Source organism: Henckelia pumila, chromosome 3 (genome assembly GCF_033568475.1).
Source record: "Henckelia pumila isolate YLH828 chromosome 3, ASM3356847v2, whole genome shotgun sequence".
Taxonomy (NCBI): Eukaryota; Viridiplantae; Streptophyta; class Magnoliopsida; order Lamiales; family Gesneriaceae; genus Henckelia; species Henckelia pumila.
Genome location: NC_133122.1, coordinates 187,453,037 through 187,474,915, shown reverse-complemented (window position 1 = coordinate 187,474,915; position 21,879 = coordinate 187,453,037). Strand labels below are relative to the sequence as shown.

The 21,879-nt window shown below is 37.6% G+C and overlaps 2 protein-coding genes across 2 annotated transcripts; both read right to left on the bottom strand.

The window, feature by feature from the left end:
• Window positions 1-1,086: 1,086 nt before the first annotated feature.
• Window positions 1,087-2,178, bottom strand: LOC140890168 (uncharacterized). The gene has a single exon (XM_073297926.1). The coding sequence runs from the start codon at window positions 2,176-2,178 to the stop codon at window positions 1,087-1,089; it is 1,092 nt and encodes a 363-aa protein (XP_073154027.1).
• A 1,392-nt stretch (window positions 2,179-3,570) lies between these two features.
• On the bottom strand, window positions 3,571-4,311 carry LOC140890167 (uncharacterized). Its single transcript, XM_073297925.1, has 2 exons — window positions 4,141-4,311; window positions 3,571-4,095 (listed from the first exon to the last, which is right to left on the bottom strand). Exons 1-2 carry the CDS (start codon window positions 4,309-4,311, stop codon window positions 3,571-3,573), a joined length of 696 nt encoding a protein of 231 aa, XP_073154026.1.
• Between the last annotated feature and the right edge of the window lie 17,568 nt (window positions 4,312-21,879).

Here is a 21,879-nt window from a genome sequence, read left to right as displayed (position 1 = left end):
AAGTGGTAATCCGACCGAGTTTTCACCGAAATCATTGCTCACATCAACTTTTGAGAAATTGGTGTACAAAATCGGAATGCGGCGACTTAGAGATTTCAAGTGATGTTCGCAATAGGGGGATTTAATCCAAACTGCACTCTTTTTCCCTTTTCCATGATTTTTCCCAAGTGATTTTTCATGACAAGGTTTTTAACGAGGCAGTTTAGCAATAACGAGGGTTGTTGTACTCTTTTTCCTTCGCTAGGTTTTTATCCCATTGGGTTTTTCCTAGTAAGGTTTTAACGAGGTACATCCGTCGATTGACATCCAAGGGGGAGTGTTATAATATTATGGATGTCAAGATAATCAAAGATTAAGTTATCATAGAGTTATATTCAAATCTCAAAGAGATGATATAGAATCGTGATCAAATCAATTTAATTGATATTATCTTGAGTTTCTTGTACTTATAAATAGGTCGCTCATGTAACAAATTCAATACATTGAATTTACTTGTTTTCTTTGCATATTCCTTTGCATATTATTTGGTTAGTTTCTTCTTTATTTTACAACAAAAATAAAATAGTTGTTTTTATTCAACGTTGAAAACTCTATAAAAAAAAAAGGCTACAAGATGATACACAAAAAGCTCTATCGAACTCTAATCAATACCCTTGTGAATCATCTCTCAAGAATCAAGCAACTCAAGCATATTGTAAGTCTTAAAAATTAGCACATGATAAAAGATAAATCAGATCCAAAAAGACCAGTCGTGCTACTGCATTACACACTCACTCATTGTATTATCAATTATTTGGTGTGAAGTGATTGTAATATGTGGAAAGAGTCTTTCCAATAATCTTAATATTCTTTTATTGTGTTGTGTTTGTTAAGAGTTTCAGTAGGTAAGAGTAAGACCTGGTGAAGTGGATTTGACCAAGTGTGTATTAATAAAAGTCTTCTAGTGGTATCTTCTGAAAACAGAAGAATGAGATTGAGAAACATTGAAGAGTTTTATCCTTCGAACTTCTAGAAATAAGTATTGTGTCATTTCTTCATTTCTATTACTTTTTGTTTCACAAGTGTTGTGGACTGTTTCCGCTCTTTTCAATAGTCTGGTGCACTAATGCTAAAGAGCCCAGGTCGGTCAATACTATAAGTTCTGGCTACTTTCTGTTCTATTATGACCTCATCCACATAACACTTGCGAGCAATAACTTGATCACCTTGTACCTCGCCGACCTCATTACCCACCGGGAACTTTATTTTCTGATGCAGAGCTGATGCGACAGCCATAAAAGTGGTCATGGCAGGTCTGCCTAGTATGGCATTATAGGCAGATGCAGCATCTACTATAATGAAACTTACAGTCCTGATTTTACGAGAATTGCTGGTTCCCAAAGTTAGTGGCAGATGCACTAATCCAACAGGTCGGATTGCATGACCCGTGAAGCCAAAAAGTGATGTTACGACGGGCTCAATCTTATATTGCCCTAAATCCATTTGATTTATTGCTTCTTGGAAGAGAACATTGACAGAGCTGCCTGAATCCACAAATATTCGGGCCACATCATAATTTGCGACCATGTCCCTTATTACCAGGGCATCATTATGATTGGTAGAAACCCCTTTCAAATCTTCCAGCCCAAAAGAGAGGGTCGGACCAGTATGGGCAATTTTATTGTCAATCTCCATATTTATTAATTTTCTGCTGCTAGTTTTCTTGGCTCTGTTGGAATCTCCATCAGTGGGCCCTCCAGAAATCATGTTAATAATTCCTTGAGCAGGCGGAGCTGGTCTTTGATGAGCTCGGTCATTCTTGGCCTGGTCTTGATTAGGAAGATGGAAATATTCTTGGGGAGGAGCAGTTTTGGCTCTTTGTCTAGATCTTCCTCGCTGTTTTCTATTCGGGTGATATCCCTCTTGACGAGTTAATATATTCTTTACTTCAGAATTTTGCTGTATTATCCTTTCAATTTCTTGATCTAATTGAAGACATTTCTCCGTAGTATGCCTATACTCCTTGTGAAAGTGAAAATATTTATCTGATTCCCATTTTCGAGGTCCCTTCTCAGTCCATGGAGGCCTTTCTATGAGTTGTCGATCGTCAAAAATTCGCAGAGCTTGGGATTTGCTCATGCGCAAAGGAGTGTAAGAGGTGAATTCACCCAAAAATGCGGGTCGGGATGATTGTCCCATCCCTGGATTACTGCTCGGGACCCTATTGCTCCTTGGACTTTTGGGTCGTTCTGTAGTGACCCTTACCCGGATCACCTACTAAACAGAACTTAGGCATGCAATTAACTTAATAAAACAGATATCAGAATAAAACTGCGGAAACCAATAACATTATACAATCCCAAGAAAAGGAATCTGTAATTATCCAATAATATACAACCAAATCGAATAGCTGTATAAACCCAAAACAACAGTAATAAAACCTAGACGAAGATCCAGCTGGCCAACCACTGACTAGCCCCTCCTGGATCCACCCTCCTCGTCCAATCGCAAACCTGCCCCATGGAATAGGGTGTCCAGAAAATACAGAGTACGAGACGTGAGCATAAAACGCTCAGTGCGAGAGTATGAGTATACATGCATGCAAAGTGAACTCCCTATAGACTCGAGGTCAAGGATCAGATAACAGAGACAGACCGGGCCCTGGTATGTAGCACGCTGTGCCGTCGCTTCAAGAGGTGGCTCCCATACCGAGATAACTGTGGATACGCCGGACCCAAATCGATGGAAGTCCATCCACTAACAGGATAGGGTACAACCCTACTAACAGACATCTCGAAGGAGATACAGCAAGATGCAAATGAATGCAAAATAATATCATGGCATATAAATCATGCAGTCACGTAATACATGCATACTCAGTCAGGATATCTCGAACAGTACTTTCGTACCTCAATACAGTGCAAGCTCTACCAACTCTAGGTCCACGCCTATAGTCTGTTCTACACTGCCAAATGATACTACTATCATTAAAGTGCTCTAAAAGCCTTAACTAAGCTATTGCATACTCCTAAATATTTATAGGAAGCAAAAGCTATACCTTCGTCCGTCGTTAGCCCTTTGATGTCGATGCCTCCAGAACTTGGGCACAACTCCGCTATGACTACCGAACGTCTAGACGACTCCCGGTTCAAGCCTAGGAAGGCTAGAACAACTCGAATATGACTAGAAATAGAGAGGAAATCCGAAATTGGCAAGGAGAAATGAAGTCTCGGCCTTCTATTTATAGACAACGATCGGAGCCTCCGATCCTCGATCGGAACGTCCGAACCTGGATCGGAACGTTCGATCCTGCCATCGGAGCTTCCGAAGATCCTGATCTGCCACGTGTCAAAATATCACTTGTTGACTCCGGATAGGGGTGATCGGAGCCTCCGGTCCTGATCGGAGCTTCCGATCCAGCCACACGTCATGGATGACGTAATATCATCGGTGCCTCCGATCCTCATCGGAGCTTCCGATCGTCCCTTCGGAGCTTCCGATCCGTCCAATCCCCAATTTATTTAATTAGCATTAATCCTTTAATTACTCAATTAGGGTTCGGGCTACTACACGTTCCCTCTTTACAGCTGCTCACGAGACCTGTATTTCTTCCATATTGACATATTTCTCAGCTCGGGCTAGTAATTCCTCGTATGTTTCAGGCGGCCTCTTTATTAGAGATTTGAGAAAGTATTTTGTATCCAGCCCTTGCATGAAGGCACTAATAAGCAGGTCTGGCGTAGCCATGGGTACCTCAAGAGCCAAGGCACTAAACGTGCGAATATATGCTCTCAAATTTTCATGTTCTCGTTTCTTGATTGCAAAGAGGCTGAAAGTAGTATTAGGACGCTTTTTTCTACTAGCAAAGTGATGCAAAAAAGATTTACTAAAATCCTTGAATTCCTTGATCTCCCCAGGGCGTAGCATATTGAACCATTGCTGGGCTGGTCCTATGAGAGTAGTGAGAAAAGACCTACACTTAATCTGGTCCGAGTATTTATGCAACAGGGCTGCATTCTCGAAGCGTGCTAGATGTTCCTCTGGATCTCCTTTACCTTCATACTCCCCGACGTGAGGTAATTTAAAATGATTGGGGAGGTCGGCATCCAATATCTCCTAAGTGAAAAGAATGTTTTTAGTTGTGGTAGCTAGGTACCCAACCTGCTTCTTCCTTAGATGCTTCATCTCCTCTTTCAACTTTTTGATCTCCTCCAAGTGAATGTTTTGATCGGGATGCAAAGGATTAGCCTCACCCCTTTCTACCAAAGCCCTCTGAACGGCTTGATTTATCAACTGGTCCAAATTTGTGTTATCTCCATTCTTATTAGCCATCGAAACTCTTTTTCTTCAAATTTCCACAAACGGCGCCAATTGATGATGTAGAGTTTTTACCTCGGGTTCAGTCTGGTAGAATGGATCCTCCAACTCCGTTATGAAGAAGGTCGGGTCGGGCACCACTAAAATCTGCACAAGCAACAGCTAGGTCAAGGGGCGCCGAATGTGTTTTTGGTGTGACCCCTCCGATGCCTAAGTCAGTGTTTTGAAGGCAGAGGGTATGATTAATGTGAAAACTAAGACATATGAGTGCGTGAGTATAATAGTAAAAGTGAATGTGTGATGAATAATGAATAGTGAGTAATGAATGAACACAACCATAACAGTACCTGTATTTATAGGATAAAATAGAGTAAGTTACCTAGTTGAACTATAACATGTCATGTACTAGGAGTCTTCATCCATTGGATCCTTCTTAAGTTTATCCCTATCTTGTGAATATTTAAAAAGATCCAAGCTTATCTCATATATATCAGAGTCCTACTTGAACTAGAAAAGGATATCTGCGGCCCATTAGAAACAGTCTAGATCGGCCCATAATGACCAGCCCAGGTCGGCCCATACAAAACTAGCCTTGGTCATGGCAAAGTCCAACATAATTTTGGACTGGACTAGAATTTTCCACCTTGGGCTATACCAGATAAACCCATTATAAATGGGCTCGAGTTGAAATATTTTCTCGGGATAACAAAATATTTTTAAATTTAAGGGATTTTTAGGAAATAAATATTTCCTTCAAAAGAAATATATACATATATATATATAGAGAGAGTTTTGATCCGGGTGCGTGGGGTTCCACGTACACTCGTGCCCAAAACAACTCCAATTGTCTTGAAATTTTCACGTTAGGATCGTCTCGAAAATGCGAATCCATCGATATATCATATGATAAAAATTTCAATCTCGGTAGTCGAAAATGGGAACATGATCGAAAATTAGGTGAAATATGCAATTTTCGATCATTTTTCTATTTTCGACTACCGAGATTGAACTTTTTATCATATGATATATCGATGGATTCGCATTTTCGAGACGATCCTACCGTGAAAATTCAAGACAATCGGAGTTGTTTTGGGTACGAGTGTACGTGGAATCCCACACATTCTAGGGTGCGTGGGATCATAACTCATATATATATATATATATATATATATATATATATATCGGCGGAAAATATAATATAGTTCATTCCATCCTCAAAATGGATGCCCAAAACCCAATTACCACAAGGCAAGCAGTAAAATTATAACTTCAAATTAATATGTTTTTCAACGCATTTGGAATCCCATATAAGCGGACATGAAAGGCACCCTTCCTGTGGAGAGGGCCACAGTGTTTGCAGTTGAATTAAATGTTTTATATGCCATAAATTCTTTCCTTTTGTTCTGCTTTTGTCTTCATCTTCTTTAAGGGTTAGAGCTCCTCCTAGGATTGTTGTAATATTAGTGATTGCTTTAAAATCATTGCAATGCACTTATAATCATGCTAATTTTGCTTTCTTTATATATATATATATATATATATATATATACCAGTACGTACCCGAGTGTACGTGTTACAAGTTTGTATAATCTATTTTTCATAACGAAAAACCAAAAAATAAAGAAAAATAAATGTTAAAATACAAAATACAAAATACAAAAAATCCTATATATAGAATATAGAAATTTGAAGGAAAAAGGGGAAAAATTTAAGGGAACCAAAAAAAAACAGGAAAATGGTACAAATGAAGACAATAAAATACCTCTCAAAAAAAAAAAAAGAAGACAATAAAATTAAAAAAAAATCATATCAACGTTCCAAGTCTAAAGGCTTAATTTAGTAGATAGACATCTAGATACAGGTTTATTATAAATTTATACGCCATAGTTTCACTTTGATTTCAGTACTACAACCATTGGACCTTAATTATTAGCACAAATTTAGAGCTCCTATTGGTCAACCGACAAGCTTTGTCATAAAGTGGAGTAGTTCGTTTTCAAATAAAGTCATCCCTTTACTCTGCACTAAATATTCAAATAGTTGAATGGAAAGATGAATAAGAACTATAGAAGTAAGAGCTCAAATTAGTACGTAGAGATTAATAAAGTATTCTGTGCTCACAAAACTTAAAACTTTTATTACCTATATAATTTTTTTGGTATTGCGTGATATTTTGAATGCAAGGAAATAGAAATTACGATGAAATCGGGAACTTTCAATACGAATTTTATTGTGATGCAATGTGATGTGACATATTTAACATAGCAAATTTTTTTTTTTTAAAAAAAATTTATTCCCACAATGAGCTTGGAGATCTTTAGGATTTACCGACTCAAAACAAAGATTTAGTTTACTTTAGACATCTCCAACTCATATCCTTTAAATTTCATCATTTATCTTTTAAAATAGAGATTCGCGATCTTTATTTTCAAAAACTTCTCCAATCCATATCCTCTAAATATTACCAAATACTTAATTTTTTTATTTTAAACATATATATATATATATAATAAAATAATTACATAATATATTTTTCAACTGTATTAATTGGATATGATTAAAATAAAAATCGTGCAATATATTAATAATTATGTATTATAATGTTATACATATAATGAAACAGGGACCAATTAAAAAATAATAACAACTAATTTCAATTTAATGTTATTTAAAAATAATAAATTAACAATTAATTTATTAAAAAATTAAAAAAATCAAATAAATTTTAACTAAACTAAAAAAATGAAACACTGAAATTAATTTTAAAAATAAAATGGATCAAATTAAAAATGAGAGAACACTAAAATTAATAAAAATTGGACCAATTAACCCACTAATATTTAATATAAAAATTGAAAATAATATAAAATAATTTGAAACAGTCCTCCAAAACCATACTTCATTTGAACAGTGTTCCCTCCATATTGGAGGATCACTATAGCATCCTCTATTTTGAAGGATGCAAATAGAGTATGATTGAAGGCCAAACCATCCTCCATTCTGGAGAAATCTTCCAAAATGGAGGATGGTTCGAGATGCTCTTACAGATAACTTTAGTATAGTAAGAACTGATAGCCCATAGAAATTATCTACCAAATTTTATTATTAATAATTATCAAAATTTTCTTGGTAAATAATAAAACTAATTAATTCAGTAGGATAATGTTGTTATCTAAAAACTTAACTGTGTTTTATAACATTTCATTTTTATGCGGCAATCAGATGATTTTTTTTGTGACGTGGGAACCCGCAGTCGTTATCTTTCAGTGCGCTTTGGGTAAACCCTCGGACTAACGCAATAGTCTGCAAACTACGCTAGTCAGGTAAACCACACTAGGCAAGCCATGTGTGATAGACTAGTTCAAGAAGGTGTTGGTAGGGAAAATCGAACTTCTGACTTATAGCCAAGAGTTCACCTACTCCACCAACTTGGACACCTTTTGGAGCGACAATTAGATGATTTTGCGATCATAGAAAGTGACACCAAGATTGGACAGAATCATTCACTTTCATAAATCTTACTTAATAAAAGTGGTGGCAGCATTTATATTAACTAACTTTCAATTTATTTGATTAAATTTTATTTGAAATTACAATTATATCTTTATTGTATAGCTTTGTTGATAATTTTTTATATTTTTCTAAAATAACATTTCATTTTAAATCTTCAATCTTATCTTTCATTATCTATATTTTTAATATACGTACACTCACATCTTCACCTATATTTTAAAGAGTAATAAACTTTGACTTACATTTTGGCTTATCAATTACAAAATTTTGCTGCTACCAAAATATTATTTTTTTTCATAGGTAATTTTGTATTTGGTAAATCACATGTAAGTCTTGGTGTACACTATAAAGTGTAAATCTAGCAATTTTTTTTTTAAAAAAACCTTTAGATAGTTCACCACTCTTAATAAAAACTATGAAAAATCATTAATTTGAAAATAAAAAAATTGTCATGTTTGGATAAAAATTTCAATTGTATAAACACGCATGCAAAGACCATTAGTTTATATATAATTAGACAAAAATCTCTTGTATGATCTCGATCTTATATATTCAAATTGAATTTCATGGTCTGCTTCAAATTTCAATCGTATATGAACTTAAATGATCACATATCTGAACATATTTTTAAAAAACATATCACAAATATATAAATAGATAATAATTTTTGTCTTTCAGCAATTATATTCTGATTAAATATTAGAAAATATAATTAAAAATTATAGTCTTTACATTTTTTTATTTCTTATATGATATTTACATAAAAAAAATTACTGAACACGAGATACATAATTTGATGTATATATGCTTATAATTAAGATACAATGACTTTATAAACAAAAATTGAAATGTTGGGTCCAAATCCTCCTTTTACGTTTGACGATTTGATCGATGTGATATTGATACGTAACAGTTCAACATAGCAAAGTATATTTTTATTTTTATTTTTATTTTTATTTTTATTTTTCCAGTTTAAGGGAATATATAACAAGATATGCATTTAATCAATGTTGGGGCTGTGGAGATAGAATATTATGGTGAATACGACATGACACTCATGCTTTGGACTATGACCTCTCAGAAGAGAGGGAGAGAGAATGGGGATCAACTGAAAATTGGCCATGAGAGTTTTAAATGGTGGGGTACTTGTATGGCGTGGATTTGTCCTCGCCCTTTATTTCATTTCCCATGCTTTCTATTCTTTTAAATTTTCTTTTTAAACAATGCAAAATTTTAATTTATGGTTATTTTGATCGGATTACTAACTTAACAAAACATCGAACGTGATGCATGTGTCTAATAAGAGGACGGAAAATAATCGTCGATACCAAAAATTAAACTTGTTTGACACGGACAAGGAGTGACTTGGTTGGCTTGTATGCGAAAGAGAACATGAATAAATCAATCTTAAACCGGAATGAGAGTGTACAGTTGAGAAGGACTTAAACGATTTGATATGTAATACCCACGTTAACAAGTCACATTTTCTTTTCGAGTTCTCATTACATAAAAACTCAAAAATTAAACGTGTTTGACTTGTGAACAATTATAGAAGGGTGACCTTGGGAAATTTCTCGGATGCGTGTAAGTGATCGGTCGTAAACATATATTTTATGTCACGCAAACAAATAGCCGAATATTAAAAATCAGTTAACTAAAACGCAAAATTGAACAAGGGAATAGGCTATAAGAAAACTGTTTTCACAGTGATGATCGTAGGTGATAGATCAGTAGCTAGATAGATAGATGCACAATATATGATGGGCTGTATTTAGGTGAGAAGATTTACAAAGTTCTTTGTCTAGAAAAGGAAAAGATGTAAAAGGGAAATGGGTGACTTATAATCTGCAGGTTACTACAGACTCCTATGGTCATTTCTGAGATAGGTTGCTTTCCATTATCCACTTTATTACTCTTCTCTTTTTTTATTTATTTATAATACAATATATATTAGATCTTGCTTGGATTTTCTGGTCCAATCCTTCGATTTCCATTTCTCCCTCTTTTGGCATCACTTTTTTTTTTTCATTTATTTACTGTGCTACATATTCTTAATAGCCCCTATCACATACCTACCTCCTACCTACCTACTCAGTTGAGGAATTTGTCATGTTCAAATATGCACAAAAATTTTATTTTTATCCTTTCAAAAATAGCTCCCCTCTTTACTTCTTTAGTATTATTATTTATTATCGCTTAGTAAGTGATAGACTCGTATGGGAAAAAATTAGACCGCCATAAGCATGACATTTTTTGATTCAAAATAGTGGTTAATTAAGCAGCTATTAGTGATGTATAATAATTTGAAGTGATTTGGGTGATGCTGTGACGTGGGGGAAAGTATGTTACCAATAATGGATATTTCTCAAGGTTATGTTTGTCCAATTAAGTCACATAATTACATATATAGCCAATTATTATTTTGCCCAACCTGCAATCTTATTCTACGTAGCCCACAAGGTGTAATAGATACATCTTCGATAATTTGTCACCAATTTAATGTGCATGTGTATGCTTGTGTGTGCGCGCGCCCGTACGTGAATGTATCAAATTTCATAGTTTAAGATTTGAGTCGTTTGATAGTTTGGGTAGACATTATGGTAAGCACCTACAAAATTTTTAAATCTTTTTTTTTGACAAAATTTTTATTTTTCTATCACTTGTACCAATTTGTGGGTGTAAATTAACCAAATATGAATAAAAATTTTAGGGCTTGAATCAGATATATTTGAGCTCAAATTCAATTTCTTCGTTTTAAAATTTTAATATTTTTGTACTCGAATTGATCAGTTCGAATCGAGGCTCAAAATAGTCGAACAACAAGAGCTATTTGAAATTAAATAAAGGCTCAAAAATCTAAATATACTATATATAATATATAATTATATCATTTTAATAAAATATTAAGGTTCATGAACTGTCGAATAAAACAATTTGAGCTCGATTTCAACTTGAAAAAAAAAGTTCATACATACTCGCATTCTACCGGAATTCGATAATTCCAAATACCAATATTATCAATCGACTCGATTTTTTTACACCATACATACCATATTACGTATTGATTTAATTAAATCATGATCGACCTAAGTAGAGGGCAAGCAGCTAGCACAAAACATAATTTTAATGTCTACGTACAATTAGCATAATGATAACATAATTATTTGTGTTCTATTCTAAGATCAGATTAGGGGTCAAAATTTTTCAAAAACCGCCCGAACCGATCGCATCACACCGTTGTATCTCATTTTTTCAAAATAACCTCGGTTAGGGAAAAAAAAGGAAAGAAACTGTCCCGCCCCTACGGTGCGGTTATAATATTTGTCCAAAACCGGTCATGTATAATTTTATTTAGCTAGGTTTGTATTTAATAACTAGCATTATATACACAATAGATTTCCTACTTGTGTCACCTCCACTTTTATTTTGTCGTTTGATTGTTTTTTATATAGTTTGATTTTGTTTATTATGGTTATCATTCATTGTTCTAAATAATTTAAATAGTTCAATTTTTTTAATTTTATTTATCATAAAAAAAAACCGCAAATCGAACGCCACTGCTTAAAACCGCCCAAAACCGCAAACCGATTTTACATGCAAAATTGCAATTAAAAAAAATAAAATAACCGAACCGCAAGTGACAATTTAGGTTTGACTTTCTTCGAAAAAATCACAAAAACTGCACCGTGATCATCCCTAGATCAGATAAATGCAAAGCTATCATTAAAGGTTTTAAAATAGGCTAGGTCCGTCGGGTTGGCTCACCCCCGCCATACAAAAATAGATAGGTTGGGTTGCCAATTTTTCAACTTCTAATGGTGGTTTGTGGTGGGTTGCAGGTTGGCCCGCCAAAACCCTCCAAATTACACATAGGCCGTCGGGTTGGTTAATCCGTCCGCCGCCCAAATTACACGTAGGCCGTAGGCCGTCGGGCCGGTTGCCCGCTAGCCCACCTCAAGCTACCACAAGTGGAGAGGGAAAATTAAACTATTTATTTGACAATTATTTTGAACGCTGGCTGGATTGTGCTTCCAATTAAAAAGAAAAAAGTACAATTTCCTTTAATGTTTATACATAACTGTGTGCTTGCTTGTAAAATCATATATTTCAACATATCTAAAGTAGTGTTTTGAATCTTTTTAGGAAATATTTTTAAGTTTTTTTTTCACAAAATTTGTGTTTCTTTTAAAATTTCATGAAGAAAAAACTCAAAAGTGCCTCCTAGAAATATTCCAAAACTCTACCCGAGTAATCTTAAAATTAACCTTTATACTGTATATATAAATTCTTTGTATTTGGTTCAAATGCGTCACTCTCTAAAATTAGATGATTATTTTCCAATACCCAGAAACCGATCCAATTAAGCTAATGTCTCCGACCTAGAGCGAACCTAAAATCACGAACGAAATAATAAAAGATGTGTGTTACGGCATAACCTCTTCAACATTCAAGTCATGATATATGAAAAATACGAATAAGGTAAGATAAGACGCCACCCAAACTCCTTTCCTTGGCTATACACAAGACAACTCCAACCACCTCACCCACTCTGTAATTCCCAACTGATATCACCACATCTCGTAGCACATTGGCACACCCCCAACACCTTCTAGAGTTTTGGCACAACTCAACCCTTGGCCAATCAAAAACAAAACTAAAATATTATACACGAAATTTAACAAACAACATCTTTTAACTACCGGAATTAACATTCTCTATAGTTATTTATAATTCTCACTTTCTGGCGTAGAGCTAGCTAGCATAACTAATTAAATCGAGAGCAAAGTGCCAATCAATAGGTGCTTGAAAGAACATTTTTTATTGGATTTCTATGTCAAATATTACTCACTTGCAACAAACTCCCAAAGTATCATGTACAGAGCTTATGGAACTTGATATTTTATTGATATTAACAATCAATATATATAGATATACAAAGTGTGTTTCTATGAAAGCGTAAAGATATGTACAAGATAAATTTCTTACTTACAGTGAGATTTACATAGAAACTACTAACGAGATAAACTAATAAGATATATAATAATAAGAGATCAATACAAATATTGTGAATACACGAATATTTTCTAACATGTTCCCTCAAGATGGTGGTTTATGAAAAACACCAATCTTGAATGTTAAGTCACGAAGGAGAGCGAAGGACAGCGGTTTGGTGAGCGCATCCGCTAGCTGGTCTTGAGAAGAAACATGGGAGATCTGCAACTGTGATCGCTGAACCAACTCTCAAACAATGTGATAGTCCAGTGCAATGTTCTTCATGCAAGAGTGGAAAACCGTATTAGCACAGAGAAAAGTGGTCCCAATATTGTCATTATACATCACAGGAACAAATGGGAGAGATATGCCGAGATCAGGAAGTAGAGAACAAATCCACGTGAGTTCGGCTGCACTAGAAGCAATTGTGCAATATTCAGCTTCAGTGGAGGATCGAGCAACAAACCTTTGCATTTTGGAGCTCCATGAGATCGGATTGAGGCCCAAGAAAATTATGTAGGCTACAGTACAACAACAATCATCAGTTTTCCAGTCCAATCGGCATCAGTGAAGCCATGTAAGAAGAAATATCCTTCTGGAGATATATGCAGACCATAATTAGGAGTTCCATTGAAATAACGAAGTAAGCGCTTGACAGCACCCAATGATGCTCATAAGGAGAGTGCATAAATTGTGACAAGCGATTGACAGCAAAAGCCACATCAGGGCATGTAAGGAGAATATACTGGAGACTGCGACAACCTGTCTTTAGCGAGATGCATCAGTAGATGTAGCACCATTGTGAAGAGATAAAGTGGTTCTTGTAGCCAGCAGTGTTTGTACATGTTTAGCATTCAGCATATTGAAGCGAGAAATGAGATAAACAATGTACTTGTTTTGATAGAGAGTGAGGCCACCTGATTGAGGGATAACCTCAACGGCCAAAAAATATGATAATTGGCCTAAGTCTTTGAGAGAGAATCGGGCTACTAGTTTGTTGATGACTTCATCAATAAGAGACGGAAAACTACCTGTAACAATCAAATCATCAACATATACCAGAAAATAAAGTGTGCTAGACTGGCGATGGAGAATAAACAGTGAGGCATTATAGAGGGAGTTAGAGAAGCCAAGACCCAATAGGAAGGGGCGCAGTGCATGAAACCAGGAATGAGGCATCTGTTTAAGACCATAAATGGCTTTCTTAAGTTTGCAGACATAGGCAGGAAAGTTGTTGTCACAAAACCTGAGGGGTTGAGCCATAAAAACCTCCTCATCCAAGGATCCCTGAAGAAAGGCGTTGTTTACATCAAGCTATCTCAAGGTCCAGCCCCGATGCACAACAAGTCTCAAGAGAAGACGAACAGTGGTAGGCTTGACCGCATGGTTGAATGTGTCACTGTATTCAATGCCAGGGTGCTGGTGAAACCCTTTAGCAACAAGACGAGCTTTAAACCGATACACTGACCCATCAGGATTACATTTGATTCGAAATACCAATTTGCATCCAAAAATATTCTGACTTGGATCAGAGGGAACAAGATCTCAGGTACCATTTCGTAGCAGTGCATCAAATTCATGAGCTTGGATGGCATGAGAGAGTTCCTTGTAGGCATCGTCCAGACCATTGAGAATTTTCAGTGTAAGATCCTCGGGATCATAAGAAACATTCATAAGAGCGAGGACATCACCATTGGTCTTGATGTCATGCATGAAGTCGGTAATGGTTTTGGAGCCTTTGACTGGATTGGAAAGTTGATTTTTGAGTTGGAGAATGCGACTGGGACTTGGGGCAGCATAGGTTTTGGCTAGTTTTGTCCAAGCATCAAGCGAGGAGGTAGATGCAGTAATAAAATGGACAAGCTATAACGACCCATTCCGAAATCGCCTACTAAATAAATCTTACTCGTGAAATTAAAACTTAAACAATGATAATCAGAGAAACTGCGGGAAACTTAAACCATCTAACAACCCGGAAGAATACAACCGGTAAATCACTGGAACCTAATCAATACAAATAAATCGAATAGATACTGAAACAAAGTATAAAACTGAAAAAATATAGCAATCTATTGCTACAAGGTCCTGATCATTGATCAATCACTGAACTCGATCCTGATCCACCTTCAAACATTTCTCATCGAATAGGATGCTCGAGATAAAAATAGGTACGTGAGCGCTAATGCCCAGAACGCAAAGTATGAGTACACAAGTCAATATAATGCATGCAACATGAAATAATGAATGCTCTGGTACACTGAGATCAAGATCTGGAACAACATGCTCATAATAAAGGAGCCTCCAGTATGCGCACGCTTCTCCGAAGATACAGTGGGTGGCACACATACTGAAACCTGATTTTGGACTATCACCGTCCTGGGTAAAACCGCACACGCTGCTCCATAAATACAGTGGTGGTCACACGGTACCCGATCATACAAAGAAACCCTAGGGCTGAGCGGCCTTAGAAACAACAGGCTATCTTTTGAAAGAATATACATGCTCAACATGATATGTTAATGCTATATAAACCATGAACAGTAATATCATGCATCTCATGCAGATAGTAATGCAACACATAATAATACAACATATAAACATGCATAATCGCTGTCTATCTCAGTCAGTACTTGTGTACCTACTATTGGCCTAGCAGACAACTGTCTACAATCCAAGCCTACAAGTCAAGACAACATCATATTACCAATACTTATCTAAAAATTAGTAACTAGACTAATAGCTACTCCCAATAGCTAATAAGAGTCCAGACTTATATGTGCGTCCGTCGTTAGTATGCTGATGTTGAAGACCCTGACCCAACCACGGCTCAGCTACAATCCCCGTATCACTTTGCTAACGTCCGACCCTCGAAAAGATGACTAAAACACTAAGATTCAGACACTGGCTCGAAACCCACACCTAAAACATGCACTAACTATGTGAAATATCGCCTCTATTAATAGACGAAGATCGGACCTTTCGATCGCCAGTTTGGGCATCCCGAACGCTCTTTGGAGCTTTCAATTGTCCTTTCGATCTCTGGCTATCGAACATGTGCCCCTGATTGGAAAACTCACTGCTTCCGACACTGTTCGGACCTTGCGAACTTTGGTTCGGAGCTTCCAAACTGTCACCAGCCCAATCACGCAATCAAAACCTATAGTGACCCAATTCGAAACATTAATTAACCAAAGCTTAAATCATGCAAATCAAATTAAAAGGGATAATCAGAAAAGTCAGCGGAAACTTAATTAAAACAACTAAAATCTAAAATCCTAAATACAACAGAAACCTAGTACATACAAATCCACCCTGATGTAGCTCAACGATCGCTACCACCAGGTCCGTCCAACCTGAGTCCTGCCTTATGGAATGGGGTGTCCAGAACAAAACCGAGGATGTGAACATAAAAAGCTAAGTACGAAGCATGAGTGTACAAGTGCTATGAGTTCATATGCAAGTAAAAGGTACTGGGAACCTATAACGAACATTGTTCAGTCAAAGGCCCATGGTATGTAGCATGCTGGGCCGTCGCATCAGGAGGTGGCTCTCTTACCATAAATCCTGTGGGCTTATCACCGGATCCAAAACCATGGAATCCACCCGCAAATATTGGGGCTGAGCGACCCCTTTATTGGTAGTATTAATGAAACACAGGCTCAACGTGTCAATGCATGCAGCATAATATCTGTCAGATAATAAACGCACATATAATCAATCCCAAATAAATCATGCAATCATTAAAAATACATACTCAACTAGGGTATCTCAGATAGTATATCCGTACCTCAAAGTAAGCAACCTAGTGATACAAGCCCTCTAGTCCAAGAATATAAGTAGACAATCATTGTATCACTACTTATTCTCTAAAAGTCTTAACTAGACTAATAAATAGTCACTTAGACTAATTTGAGTCTATTAGTATACCTGCATTCGTCATTTGTCCACTGATGACGATAGCCCCACAACTTGGGCACAACTCCGCTACAACTCTGGCAGCGTTGAGTCGCATACTGGCCCTCAAGAACAACACTTAAAAAGGCCCTAAAACCATGCTAGAACCAAGAGGGAAGAAGTAGGAATGAGCATGAAATGAGGAGCTCTCGGCCTCTATTTATAAGCGGAGATCGGAATTTTTGATCTAACGATCAGAGCTTTCGATCCCACTTCGGATCTTCCGATTGTGCTTTCGATCGATCTCTGACCGCTAAATTCGGTATCAACTAGCAAGTGAACTAGGTAAAATAATAGTAAGTGGAAATGAGTCCAAGTATCGATCCCACAGAGACTATAGTCAATTCTCAAGAATTAATTATTTAGCTTAATCTAGACAAAAATAATAAAAGGGTTTAGATTGAATAAAAATAAGAATTAAAAATAAGAACTGCTTAATAAATAAGAATTGAAATAGCTGAAGATAAATTTAATTAAAACAAGACAACCAAGACACACGAATGTACCAAACAAACTATGCAAACAAGTGAAAAATCTAGGATCCATATTTAATCTTAAATCACGGCGAATTCTCCTAATTTATTTAACAGTCTATTTGTATAACAGTTAAAACTATTCAAATATTTTGACAAATTAATTTTTATAATTCTAATAAAATTCAAATGCATTAGGAATGACGAGAATTCAGTTTTCACATAAAGCCGCATACTGAAACCGAATACTATTTCTAGTCGGTTTTATCATATGTCAATTTTGGAGTGATCAAAATCAATTCCTTCTCTGTCGAATCAGAATCAATTAACAAACAATCAAACAATTGATCAGATTATTCACAAAAACAGAATATAAATCCAACAATCAATAATTTGAAGAAAAATCTAAAAATCTCAAATCAAAATCCACGTGTTCGACATAAAATTGTTCGGCTCAATCTCGCCATCTTGGTTGAAGAAAAACTAATCAATAATTGAAAACAATAATCGCTTTCGAACTCACCCTTTGATTCCCATACCCATACCCTGTCTGCCTGCAAGACTTCGAAACTTTCGATCGTAGGTTCGAAGCTTTCGAACTCACCCTTTGATTCCGAACTATATCGCTTCTTTCGATCACTTCGGAACCACCGATCATCCTAGTTATCATGTTCGGACCTTTCGACCTGCTTTGGTCCTTGGAACCTTTTGGACCATCTTTGGACATTCTGAATTCGCTTTCCTACTCAAATAAACCCAAATCAAGATTCTATGATCATGTTTAAACCATCTTAACATGTTTATACACTTAATTACTTAAATTAGATATCGGGTTACTACATGAGCGTTGGTGTGAGAGAGCTAGTGATTAGATCAATTAAAAGTGTATCTTGACGAATCCAAAAAGAGTAAGCAAGATTAGGGATGGTGTGTCGTTTTGAGTGAGGGTTGGCTGTGGGCATGGCTTGGAGTTATTAACAAAATCCATAAGATTGTAATCGATGAGAAGAGATCGGAATTGGAGGTGCCAAACAGAGTAGTTGGATTTCATGGGTTTGAGATGTATTTGAGCAGTAGCGTTAATGGAGATTAAAGGAGGTAAAGAGACTGATGGGATATGTATTGTGGATTGAGCGAAAATGGAGATGGAAGATTCTATTGGAATATATTTTATTTCTTAGAATATATTCTATATTATCTTTTGTATATTTTGTATATTGTATTTCCTATTTATTCTTCTTAGGTTTCTAGGCCTATATAAACTCTTCTTGTATTCATTATTGGGAATATATCAAAAAATATTATTCCATCAGTTTCTACATGGGATCAGAAGTCTCTGGCATACGCTAATAAACCCTAATCCTACTACACCAAATAGCCGCCGCCGCCCTCCTTCTTCCGCCAAGCCGCCGCCGCCCTCCTTCTTCGGCCTCTACTCTAGCCGCCGCCCCTGCTACTCCAATCTCCTTCAATGTTGCTGCTCATGCGCCTTTGAAGCTCACCTCCTCCAACTTTCTCTCATGGCGTCTGCAGTTCACGACCCTCCTTACTGGTCATGATCTGCTTGGATTTGTTGATGGTTCTCATCCCTATCCAGCGAAATTCATCACGACTGTCACCACTCAAACGCTGGTATTAAATATCCTCATTGGCTCGCTGTCTCCATATTTGATTCCGTTTATTGCTACTGCCACCACATCCGCAGAAGCTTGGAACACCCTTGCCCTCACCTATGGCAAGCCCTCTCGTGGTTGCATAACCCAGTTAAAGACACAATTGCGCAATCCGGTCAAGGGTTCTCAGTCCATCAGCGAATTCATGCAGTTCGTCAAATCCAAAGCTGATGAACTGGCTCTCATGAACGCCCCTATGGATATTGAAGATCTCACCATCAAAGTTTTTCATGGTCTAGATGATGACTATAAAGAACTTGCTCATGCCATTCAAGCCCGAGATACTGCTATCTCGTTTGAGGAATTACATGATAATCTCCTCAATCATGAAGCTCATCTTGCTGCTCGCCGGGATTCCCAGATAACCCTCCCGGTTACCATCAATACGTCTGCCCGATCGGCAGGCAACGGTCCCCGTTTGCCGTTTGCCGCGCACCACCAATCAGCCCGTCCAACTGGGCCCCCTGGCCCTCACGGCCGCCATACCCTCCGTCTCCATCGGCACCAGACCAACGTGTCCCGCGCCCCTATATTGGGCGCTGTCAGCTCTGCGGTCGGCAAGGACATTCTGCCAAACATTGTTCGGAATTTCAGTATCTGCCAGATTCTGCTCCTGCGGCCCCTTCTGGGCACCCTTATTCCACCGCTGGTCCATCTGCCTCTCCAGCAGCTGCTTACTCTCTTGCGCCAGCTTCTCCATCTGACTGGATTCTTGACTCTAGCGCCACTCATCATGTTGCATCGGATCTTGCCCATCTCTCTATGCATGCCCCTTATGTTGGTTCAGATGGTGTAATTATTGGTGACGACACTGGTCTTCCGATCACTCACACAGGTTGTCTCATACCACCCATTAACCCCGCTTCTCTCCAATTTCCTCATGCCTTGTGTGTGCCCTCAATTAACAATAATCTTTTATCGGTTTCTCAACTCTGTAAATCTAATGATGTCCTGGTTGTTTTCTCTTCCTCTGCTTTTCAGGTGAAGGACCGTCGCACTGGGGCAATTCTTCATCAGGTTCCACTTAAGGACGGTGTCTACTCCTGGTCTGCGTCAACACCATCTTCACCACTGACGCTTACTTGTTCTGTCGTGTCCCTGCCCGTCTGGAATCACCGTTTAGGTCATCCGTCTGATCGAGTCCTTCGTCGGTTAGTCGTGTCTAAGTTGTTGTCGTCCTTTAATTCTCTGTTGCGTCATTTTAATTGTAACTCTTGCCAGTGCAATAAAAGACATAAATTACCTTTTCATGATTCTTCACTTTCCTCGCAATTTCCTCTTGAACTTATTTTCTCTTATGTCTGGACCTCCCCCGTTCTCTCCTGTGATGGTTATAAATATTATCTTATATTTGTTGATCACTACAGCAAATATATTTGGCTTTATCCTTTAAAACATAAGTCGGACGTTCTCACCGTTTTTCGCTGTTTCAAGTCACTTGTGGAAAAATGTTTTGGTCGTCTCATTCTCACTTTGTACAATGATAATGGTGGTGAATTCCTTGCTCTCAAATACTTTCTTAGTCTGCATGAGATTTCTCATCTGACCACCCCTCCCCATACTCCTGAACATAATGACTTCTCTGAACACCGTCATCATCATGTTGTCGAGTCTGGTCTGGCGCTTTTACATCATGCGTCTGTCCCCACCAAGTTCTGGCCATTTGCCTTATAAATAGACTGCCTAAACGCAATTTGTCCTACAAATCCTCATTCGAACGCCTATTTGGTGTTCCCCCTAATCTCTCTAAAATTCATATATTTGGTTGTCTCTGCTATCCCTGGCTACACCCATATTCCTCTCACAAGCTTACCCAACGCTCCTCGCATTGTGTCTTTCTTGGTTACTCCCTTACACAGAGTGCCTACCTGTGTTATGAGTCCTCGTATGGCAAAATATTTGTCTCGCGTCATGTCGTCTTTATTAAGTCTGAATTTCCCTTTTCCAATGGTGGTTCTGGTGCTGGTTCCTCTCCAGGAATGCTTTCTGATGTGCTGATGGAGGAATCTCTGGCTGCTGATCTTTCACCCCTCTGTTCACATGAGTCGTGCCTTGTGCCCAACACCTGCACCCTTGATCAACCAACCCGAACCCGCCACCCGTCGAACCCGATCCACCACCTCCGCCTCACCCCACGGCCAAACCCCCCAATCCAATAACCGACTCCAATTCCCGCACCCATCCTATGGTTACCCGCTCCAGAAATAATATATTCAAACCCAACCCTTGCTTTTGCCTCTCCACTGTCACTGACTCAACACCATCTGAACCAACCCCACATACTTCGGCTCTAAAAGACCCCCGCTGGCGTGCAGCCATGTTTGAGGAGTTTGATGCTCTCCTTCATAATCACACATAGGATATTTTTCCCTCTGACGTCTCTCAGAATGTGGTTGGCTGCAAATAGGTATTTCGGATTAAACGGAAGCCAGATGGCTCAGTTGATCGCTATAAGGCTCGTCTTGTTGCTAAGGGCTTTTATCAGCGTTCGGGTCTTGATTACTTTGACACTTTCAGTCCTGTGGCAAAACCCACTACTGTTCGCATTTTGTTATCTCTGGCAGTTTCCAATGGGTGGTCTATTAGACAAATGGATGTGAATAATACTTTTCTGCAGTGTCAGTTAGATGATTGTGTTTATATGGCTCAACCGCCTGGTTTTGTTGATGATTCGCTCTCCTCCTATGTCTGCAAGTTGAACAAGGCCATCTATGGTTTCAAACAGACACCGCGTGCTTGGTACACAGCACTTCGCCAATTTGTACTCAGTGTTGGCTTTACTTGCTCTCTTGCTGACACATCTCTATTTATTTATCGTTCTGCAAGCATTACTATGTATCTACTTGTATATGTTGATGATCTGATTCTCACAGGGAATGATTCTGGTGCTCTCCAGAGTTTCATAGATCTCTTAAGCAGTTGTTTTTCTGTCAAGGATCTGGGTTCTTTGTCTTATTTTCTAGGTGTTGAGGTTGATT